We start from the raw sequence: 8,815 nt of genomic DNA, 5'->3' as shown, positions 1-8,815 counted from the left end.
TCCCGGGGCACTTCAGGGAATGTCGCTGTGTCCGGGCAGGGCTCTGCGCTCCCGGCCGAGGTCCGCGCGTGGCTGTGGGTGAAGGTGCGCTCGGAAGGGGGGTCCGGCCCCCCCCGCGCTGGGAGGAGGCTCGGCCACGGGCAGGGGAGCCCTCGGACGAGCTCTCGAGATGTGGGAGAGCGGGACGGTGCAGCCGGTGGTGGAATAACGGCCCCGTGTTGTTGTGGGTTGGACGCGGGTGGTTTATTACAGATGGTGAAAGTTCTTGCAGTCTCAGGTGTGCGTCAGCCACCTGTCCCACGCTCGGCTCCCAAATCCAGGAGCTGGGGCAGGCTGGGAAGAGAGCTGCTCCTGAGCAGGCTGGGAGGAAGCTGCTCCTCCCTGCCGGGGAGTTGTTTCCGTGTGTTTCTGTAGAAAGAACCAGGTCATGCTCCAAATTTCCTGGAGAGGACACCTGTGTGAGCAGGTGAGCAGGGCTGGGCTCAGCCCCCCCATGCCCTCCTGCACCCAGGCATATCCTGACTTTGGAATGTGGGACGGGTGAGGGATGGGCAGGGAACAAGCTGGTCTGACCTGTTCAGATGTGGGCAGGTGACCTGTCCTCGTGCAACAGGAGCAGAGGTCGCTGCTGGCTTAGTCCTCTCAGGTCGTGGGCAGGAGTGGGGCACAGGGAGGGGGGAGGAATCCCACAGGGATGGACCCTGTGCTGCTCCCCAGGGGGACCCCCCCAGGTCCGTGCAAAGGAAAAGGTTTTCCAGGTCTCAGCCCTGGTGGAGCCAGTGCCAGGGGACACCTGGAAGGTGGTCAAGGGGGTGGAATTGGAGAATCAAGGCTGGAAAAGCTCTCTGAGATCATCCAGTCCACCCATTCTCCCAGCACCAGTCACCACCCAGTTCACCAGTTACCTTTGCTGGGACGATGGGCTGTCTGTGCCAGTTTGGGGTGTTGTGCCTGGGGCTCCCAGTGGGACATCACCTGGAAGGGCTGGACTAAGGGGTCAGGGTGAGCAGGTGAAGGGCTCACGGTGTCACCACCAGCCCACAGGGTGTCTGTGTGTGGAGCAAAATGAGATGTTGGCCCCAAAACTGCTCCAGAAGGATCTGTGAGGATCCTGCCTGCCCTGCAGGGACCAGCCCGGCTCAAAGCCCCACATCAAAGGCACGACCTCAATGGCAGGAACTGCTCCCAGCACGGGGCCAGGCTGCTCCTGTGCCCTGAGGGGAGGAGCAGAAGCAGGATGAGCCCGTGGCTGTTGGAAGGACCTGTTGGACAGTGGGTTTGAAGGGGGGAGTGGAACAAGGGCCCCGTTGTTCCTGGTTTGTTGTTTACTCTGTGGGTGGAGAAGGCCTGCACAGCAGCACGGTGTCGGCGGGTTTGTGGAGTGACCTCGTGATGTTCTGCTCAGGGCTTGTGGTATTCCAGGGAATATTCCCCTGGGAATGCCTGGGACTGTTGGGTGTAACAGCAGTGGGGTCACAGTGGGGGTTTGACCACCAGGAGGCAAAGCCTGGTGAGCCCACGCCTGTGTCCGGTGGGAAAGGACACGAGTGTGCCCAGGTGGGCAGGGAGGCCACGGGCACCTGGCTCGTGTCAGCCACAGCACGACCACTGGGACCAGGGCAGTGCCCGTCCCCCTGTGCTGGGCACTGCTGAGGCCAAACCCCAAATCCTGGAATCAGTTTTGGGTCCCCAGTGCAGGACATTGAGGGGCTGGAGCTGGGAACAGAGCTGGGGAAGGGGCTGGAGCACCAGGGGTGACTGGGGGGGCTCAGCCTGGAGAAGAGGAGGCTCAGGGGGGACCTTCTCCCTCTCCACAGCTGCCTGACAGGAGGGGCAGCCAGGTGGGGTCCCTGGTGTCATCCTCCCACAGAAGGCTCTGTGGGCACCCGTGGGACACGTTCCCTGTGCCAGGGGTGGATCCATCTCCCAGCCCAGCAGCTGCTGGAGCAGATAAGGGGCCCCCTCCCACCCTTGCCCGGGCTGGGCTGGTGTGGGGGCAGATACTGAGGTGGGTCCATAACGAACGTTCCCTCAGGATTGTCCTCCTCGCCCCTCATGGAGTGAGGCTCCGGTGCGACTCACTGCCAGGGTAAGGCTGCTCCTCCTGGATCTCAATTTGGGAAAAGGTGGATTATTGCTGAACTTTAGGGGGTTGTTTTAGTGGAAGCTGTGGGGTTTGGCGCTTAACAAAGAAGGGAAGTGGTGGGGTCAGAGCTGGGAGGTGGTCCTAGTTCAGGGGGGAACTGCTGGGGCAAGTCCAGGGCTGCGGCTGGGAGGTGGCAGGAGGTTATGGAATGTCCCAGTTGGAAGGGACCTACAAGGATCAAATCCAGCTCCTGGAGGTGTTTCCTCCCCTTTCTCCCCACGACATGTGGCAGTTTGGGGTGATTGGAGCCTGGAAGGGGCAGGGGGTGTCCAAGGGGATTTTTGGGGTGTCCCATGAAGGGCCAGGAGTTGGCCTCAGTGATCTTTTTGGGAACATTCCAATATTCCATGACTCCATGTGCTTGTGCAAACAGTCCAGGTTAAAGTGGGGGAATAACACAACTCCCTGCTGTGCCTCAGTGGGAGTGGGGATTTTGGGGGTCCAGAGGGGTCAGTGCCCACGTTCCCCTGGAGTCATCGCTCCAAACCTGGGGTGGTCTGGGTGGAAACCCAACAATTGTGGCTCCAGCAGTGTCTCCCCACCTCTCAGGTGACTTTGGCATCTTTGGGGGGATTTCAGTCCCTCTCAGGTGTTTTAGTCCATCTCAGGTGATTTCAGCACCTGGCTCAGTCACAACACGCCTCTGGGGCTGGTTGTGAAACTGGGAATTCATCTTTAAAACCCTAAAATTGGTTCAAATCGCTTAAACTGAATCCCTGGCTGATGATTTTCTTTTACATCCTCACTGAACCAGTATTCCTTTGTTTTATGGCAATCTCCCATTCAAATCCAATGGGATTTGAGGAGGGATTAAGTGCTTTACAGACCAGACTGAGGGACTTTGGCTCGTCCTTGGGGGCTTGAGGGGGTTGAACCTCCAGAGCCTGGAGGGTACCAGCTCATCCCCAGCTCCCTCCTGCTGCATCCCCATCCTAGTTTCTGATTCCCTCTTGCTCCATTCCCAGTCCCATCCCAGTTTCTGATTCCCTCTTGCTCCATTCCCAGTCCCATCCCAGTTTCTGGTTCCCTCCTGCTCCAGTCCCAGCCCCAGCCCAGATTCTGGCTCAGTCCTGCGTGGGTTGGATTTAAACCCAGATCATGATGAAGGAGTTAAACCTGCCCTTAACCCAATTCCCAATGCCTGGGAGAGCTGGGGGAATGCTGGGAGGGTTTGAGGGGTGGTGGTGGGGTTCTGGGAGGGTTTGGAGGGTACTGTGGGTGCCAGGGGTGCCATAAGCACCAGGAAGGGGGGGTGGGTTGTGGTTTCCACAGTGAGGAAATTCCACCCTTGTTTCCTGGACTGGAGTTTCACAACCAGCTCCAGCTGCCTGTGGACACTCCTGCCACGTTGGTGCCCGTCAGTCCTTTTTGGGGGGAGGATGGGGGACTTTCCCAGCAGGTCCCAGCCCAAATTACCCCTCCCTGCCAGGACCCTCAGAGCTGGAAAAGGGCCCAGAAGTGAGTCCATCCCTGTCGGGTTTCTCAGAGCTGGAAAAGAGTCTGGGAAGTGGATCTGTCCCTGCCAGAGCTGTTGGCTGTCCCCACTCTCCTGCCAGCTCTGATTCTCCTTCCTGACAGGATTTTTCCCTTCTCCTTCGCAGCCAATGTGTCCAGAATAAACCAGTCCCCGGAGCACGGGAAAGGCTCCACCATGGGGAGCTCGGATATGGAGCGGAAGGCGTCCTATGGTGAGGCTGGACCGGGCATGGGGCGGGGGCTGCCCTCCTAATCCTCCTTCCTTTCCTTCATTCCAGGCTCCTCTGGAGCTGCTGCGATGAGCCCTGGGGTGCTGGGATGAGTCCTGGGATACCAGGATGAGTCCCGGGTGCCAGGATGAGCTCTGGGCTCTGGGATGAGTTCCGGGGTGCCAGGATGAGTCCTGGGGTGCCAGGATGAGCTCTGGGCTCCGAGATGAGTCCCAGGGTGGCAGGATGAGTCCCAAGCTCTGGACTCTGGGATGAATCCCAGGGTGCCAGGATGAGTCCCGGGGTGCCAGGATGAGCTCTGGGCTCTGGGATAAGTTCCAGGGTGCCAGGATGAACCCCAGGGTGCTAAGTCCTGGGTGCCAGATAAGCCCCGGGGTGCTGGGATGGGTGCCAGGATGAGCCCCAGGGTGCTGGGGTGATCCCAGCAGGAGGTTCACGGCACCCCAGGGTCTCAGCCTGGCTGAACCAGCCGAACCAGCCCAGCCTGTGCAGGAACGTCTTGGCAGGAATATCCTGGGCAGGGATCTCTGCACACCTGGGCAGCTCCAAATCCCTTATGTAAATGTGGCCCTGGCAAGTTTCTGGGAGGCCCCGGGAAAAGGAGGAGCTCGGTGGTGATGCAATAGGAGAGCTGGGCCAAGAGCTGCCCTGTCCAAGCCCAGAGCGCTGGGACACTGCTCCTGGAGGGAAATGTCCCATGGGGAGAGTGGGAGAGACAGCGGGACTGGGAGTGAGAACAGGATTGGGAGTGAGTACGGGATCGGGATCGGGACTTCGGCTGGAGGTGGCGGGGGGCTGGTGTTGGAATGTGGGAATGTGTGTGTCCATTGCTGGACATTCTCCTCACTCCTTACCTTTTGAAACTCCTGGAATTCTCTCAGTACTGGCTCTCCCTGTGGGGGGAGTTGTGTGGTGTCTCCCAGCTGTCCCTCACTTCCAGACGTGTGTCCCTGGGATCCAGCTGGGAGAGTCTGGGATAGTGGTGCAGGAGCAGCCCCAGATTTCCATGGAATCTGGGTCATCCAGCCTGGTTAATCATTGCAGGGGCACTGGCACTGCCCTCACTCCACATTGTGTCCTGGGATGGGGCTTTTAAAATTAGTTGGAATAAATAAATCCCTGTCTCCAGCCTGGGACCGGGTGGGAGAGGAGATTCCAGGACGGCAGCAGGCTCTGGGGGGTGCAGCAGTGTGGGATATTTTGATTTAATTATCTCTTTATCACCTAATTAGCATTGGCTGGCTCCTTCTACTCTGCCTGTGGGGCTTGCCAGCCCCTACCAGAATTTCTTGCCTTTCCAGGGATTCTCACTATTCCCATTTCCTCTCTCCCTGCAGAGGATGTCTCTGGGGAGCCCGGGGGACTCGGGGGGGTGGTCAGCACCATCTCCAGCAGCAGGAGCCCCCTGCAGCCCCCCGAGGACACCGAGGAGGAGCCCTTCACCACCTACTTCGACAGCAAGATCCCAATCCCCGAGGATGAGACGGTGAGGGAGAAAAACCCCATGGAAAAATCTGCCTCAGGCACCTGAGTCATTCCCATGGGCACCACTTCCCCTTCCAGCCTGGACTGGGAAGGGTGGTCTGGAGATGGGGATTTGGAAGAGGAGGGGATGGAGTTCTCCTGGACTAGGAAGGGGAACCTGGGGATGGTGATTTGGGAGAGAAAGGCTGAGGGGACTCCTGGATAGGGAAGGGTGACTGGAAGATGGAGATTTGGGAGGGAAGTGGGGGAGGTGTCTCCTGTGGTCTGGAGAGGGGCGAGGGCCGTGTTAATGATTCATCCCTTGGGATTTGGCTCCTGCTTGGAGCAGGGAAAGGCCTTGTCATACCTCAGGGAGGGACCTGGGCCCTGTGTTCCCTTATCAGGGAGCAGGAGCCTTGGCTGGCCTTGTGACAGCCCTGTCCCCTTGTCCCTTGTCCCATCCCAGGGCCGTGGGTGCCTCTTACCCTTGGCTGGAGCCCCCAGTTTTGGCTGCTGGGGAGAGAGGATCCCACTCTCCCCTGAGATTCCTTGAGCATGGCCTTGGCCTTTAGTCTCAACCTAAACTCCTCAGATTGGGACCAGACATCCTAAAGCAGAGTTTGGGATGGGATTAAGGAATAGGCAGGATTTTAGGATGGGGTTAAGCATCAGGCTGACAGGATTAATGATCAGGCAGGAGTTTGGGATGGGGTTAAGGCTCAGGATGATCAGTTTAGGATGAGATTAAGTATCAGGCTGACAGGAATTAGGATCAGGCAGGAATTTAGGACAGGGTTAAGGCTAAGGCTGATCAGTTTAGGATGGGTTTAAGGCTCAGGCTGATCAGTTAGGATGGGGTTAAGGCTCAGGCTGACCCTCCAGCTGCTGTCTGCAGTATCAGTGAGGGCGCTGCCCCAAGCCCTGCCCGTGTCCCTCTTTTCCCACAGCATTCCTGCTTCAGCTTCCGCAAGCTGTGGGCGTTCACGGGCCCCGGGTTCCTGATGAGCATCGCTTACCTGGACCCCGGGAACATCGAGTCCGACCTGCAGTCCGGGGCCGTCGCCGGCTTCAAGGTCAGGGGAGACCCACATCCCATCTGGAATGTGGGGCTGGTGGTGGTGGGAACACCCTGGGGAGGAGGGGGGGCAGGAGGGTCCTGGATCCTACCTCTGTGTCCCTTTGGATCCGTCCTGTCCCACGCAGCTCCCGGTGTGTAATTGCCTCAAAAATGTCAATAATTGGATTTTCAACGCAGAACTGTGGGTTTGGGGCAGGCCTGGGGCCTTGTGGGTGACTCTCTGTGTCTCCTCACCCATTTGTGTCTTCATATCCGTGTGTCCCGCCTGTCCCCCTGTCCTGCAGCTCCTGTGGGTGCTGCTGCTGGCCACGCTCATCGGGCTGCTGCTGCAGCGCCTGGCGGCGCGGCTGGGGGTGGTCACGGGGCTGCACCTGGCTGAGGTCTGCAACCGCCAGTACCACAAGGTGGGTGACACCCCCATGGGGTCCTGGGGGATGCCAAGGGGGGCTGGGGACAGTCCTGGGGGGATGGGGGGCATGGAGGGCTCAGATGGTAGGTGACACCCCCACGGTGCCCTCAGGGGTGCCGAGGGAGGCTGGGACAGTGCTGGGGGGGGTTGGGGCGTGGAGGGCTCAGACAGTGGGCGACCTCCCCACAGGGCCCTGGGGGATGCCAAGGGGTGCTGGGACAGTGCTGGGGGGCTGGAGGAGATGGGGGGATCAAAAGGTGGGTGAACCTCCCCCATGTCCTTGGTGGTGCCATGAGGGCTTGGTGAGGGCCTGGGCTGTTAATGGGGCAGGTGGAGAGTGTTTTGGGGTCCCTCAGTGCTGTCCCAGCTTGGGGAGCACAAGGAGGGAGGGGAGGGATGTTGGCATTTGCCAGTCGGGAATAAAATACGGGATTTCAGCTGCCTCCTGAGGCAGGAATACTGAAATAATCCAAAGGAATTAGGGGGAGAGAAACGGCCCTTTAGGTCAAAACCACTCCCTGGCTGTTCCATCCTTTGCTTGGGAATTCCTCAGGCTTGTGTAAGGAAAGGCTGATGATGATGAGCATGGCTGGCCCGGGCAGGGGCTGTAGGGACACTGGGAATGTCCCAGCCCTGTGCACTGGAAAGGGCCGTGGGGACACTGGGAATGTCCCAGCCCTGTGCACTGGGAAGGGCTGTGGGGACACTGGGGGTGTCTGGTCTCTGTGCCCTTGGGTGTTCCTCATCCAACCCTGACACCTTGTCACTGCTCCCACCTGGAACATGCCCCAGTGCTCCTTCCCAGCATGTCCATACAGGGAAATACCACGTCTCACTCTCGCAATGGGACGTATCGAGGGCAGGAATGGGGTGACACAAGTGACCCGGATCCTCCCCGGGATTGCCATGGGAGCTGGGATTTCAGCTCCAGGACAGCTTTAGTGATGGTCACCAACAACCAGGGCAGGGAGAGGATCCTATTCCTGCACACGAGGTCACCACAGCCCCATGGGAGAAGACATTTTCCCCTGTTTTTCATGGCATTGGGTGTTTCTTTGCCCCCAGTTCCCTCGGATCATCCTGTGGCTGATGGTGGAACTCGCCATCATCGGCTCGGACATGCAGGAGGTCATCGGCTCGGCCATCGCCATCAACCTGCTCTCTGTGGGCAAGTGAGTTGGGGTTGTGCAGGAAATGAGGAGAAAGGGGAACCAAAAACTCTATCACCCCATAAATCCCCCCAGCTCAACCCTGAGGACGTGAGTCACCCCCACCAGCCGAGGTCTCATCGCTGACTCAGCCTCCGGTGCTGAATTTCGACTGTGGGACCCACGGGGTCTGGGTTTGATTTTAGCTCTGACTGGTACACAATTGGGGTGCAGCTTCCTACCAAACTCCACATCCCATAGAGGATTCCTGGGAAGGTGTCCTTTGAGCTGGGAAGGCAGGAAATGGAACTGGAACAGGCAGACCTGGGGTTTCCCTCAGGATTCAGAGGGTCACCTCCTGCGGAGCAGGACACAGCCCTGCACATCCCAACGCCTGCTCAGGCTGGGAAGAATCCCTGGACATGCAGGTCCATCCCAAAAAAGCCCTAAATAAAGGGCATTTGGGACTCTGGGTGTGCACTGACCCTGCTCTCGCCCGCAGGATCCCGCTCTGGGGGGGGGGTGCTCATCACCATCGCTGACACCTTCGTCTTCCTCTTCCTCGACAAATATGGTAATTTATCCTTCAGAATTCCGGGAATTAAATCTGAGATTGAGGGTTTCTTGGGTTGCTGACAAGGGGCCTTTCCCTCCTCACAGGCCTGCGGAAGCTGGAGGCGTTTTTTGGGTTCCTGATCACCATCATGGCACTGACCTTTGGATATGAGGTACCCCCTGCCTCCAGGAGACACGAGGGGCTGGAGCGTGTCCAGGGCTGGGAATGGAGCTGGGAAGGGGCTGGAGAACTGAGAGACCGGGGGGGGCTCAGCCTGGAGAAAAGGAGGCTCAGGGGGAACCTTCTCC

General features: G+C 58.9%; 1 protein-coding gene and 1 long non-coding RNA gene across 3 annotated transcripts in view; one reads left to right on the top strand and one right to left on the bottom strand.

The window, feature by feature from the left end:
- Positions 1–221: 221 nt before the first annotated feature.
- On the bottom strand, positions 222–1,329 carry LOC113960542. Of its 2 annotated transcripts, XR_003532055.1 has the most exons (3): positions 906–1,329; positions 574–793; positions 222–408 (listed from the first exon to the last, which is right to left on the bottom strand). It is a non-coding gene; the product is annotated as an uncharacterized LOC113960542 (long non-coding RNA). The 2 variants fall into 2 exon arrangements; XR_003532054.1 differs by having other exon boundaries at positions 222–793.
- Positions 1,330–4,435: 3,106 nt separating this feature from the next.
- The window catches only part of LOC113960544 (natural resistance-associated macrophage protein 2-like), a 4,660-nt gene continuing 280 nt past the window's right edge, over positions 4,436–8,815 (top strand). The window contains 8 exon segments of the mRNA XM_027670157.1: positions 4,436–4,600; positions 5,190–5,338; positions 6,264–6,389; positions 6,679–6,798; positions 7,869–7,975; positions 8,454–8,466; positions 8,468–8,525; positions 8,612–8,718. Coding sequence (XP_027525958.1) covers positions 4,543–4,600; positions 5,190–5,338; positions 6,264–6,389; positions 6,679–6,798; positions 7,869–7,975; positions 8,454–8,466; positions 8,468–8,525; positions 8,612–8,718 — 738 coding nt within the window. The 5' untranslated portion in view covers positions 4,436–4,542.

The sequence above is a fragment of the Corapipo altera genome, unplaced genomic scaffold (genome assembly GCF_003945725.1).
Source record: "Corapipo altera isolate COAL_440 unplaced genomic scaffold, ASM394572v1 61019, whole genome shotgun sequence".
Classification (NCBI taxonomy): Eukaryota; Metazoa; Chordata; class Aves; order Passeriformes; family Pipridae; genus Corapipo; species Corapipo altera.
Note: the sequence above shows the minus strand (reverse complement) of the source record. Positions and strands in the feature narration are given on the sequence as shown.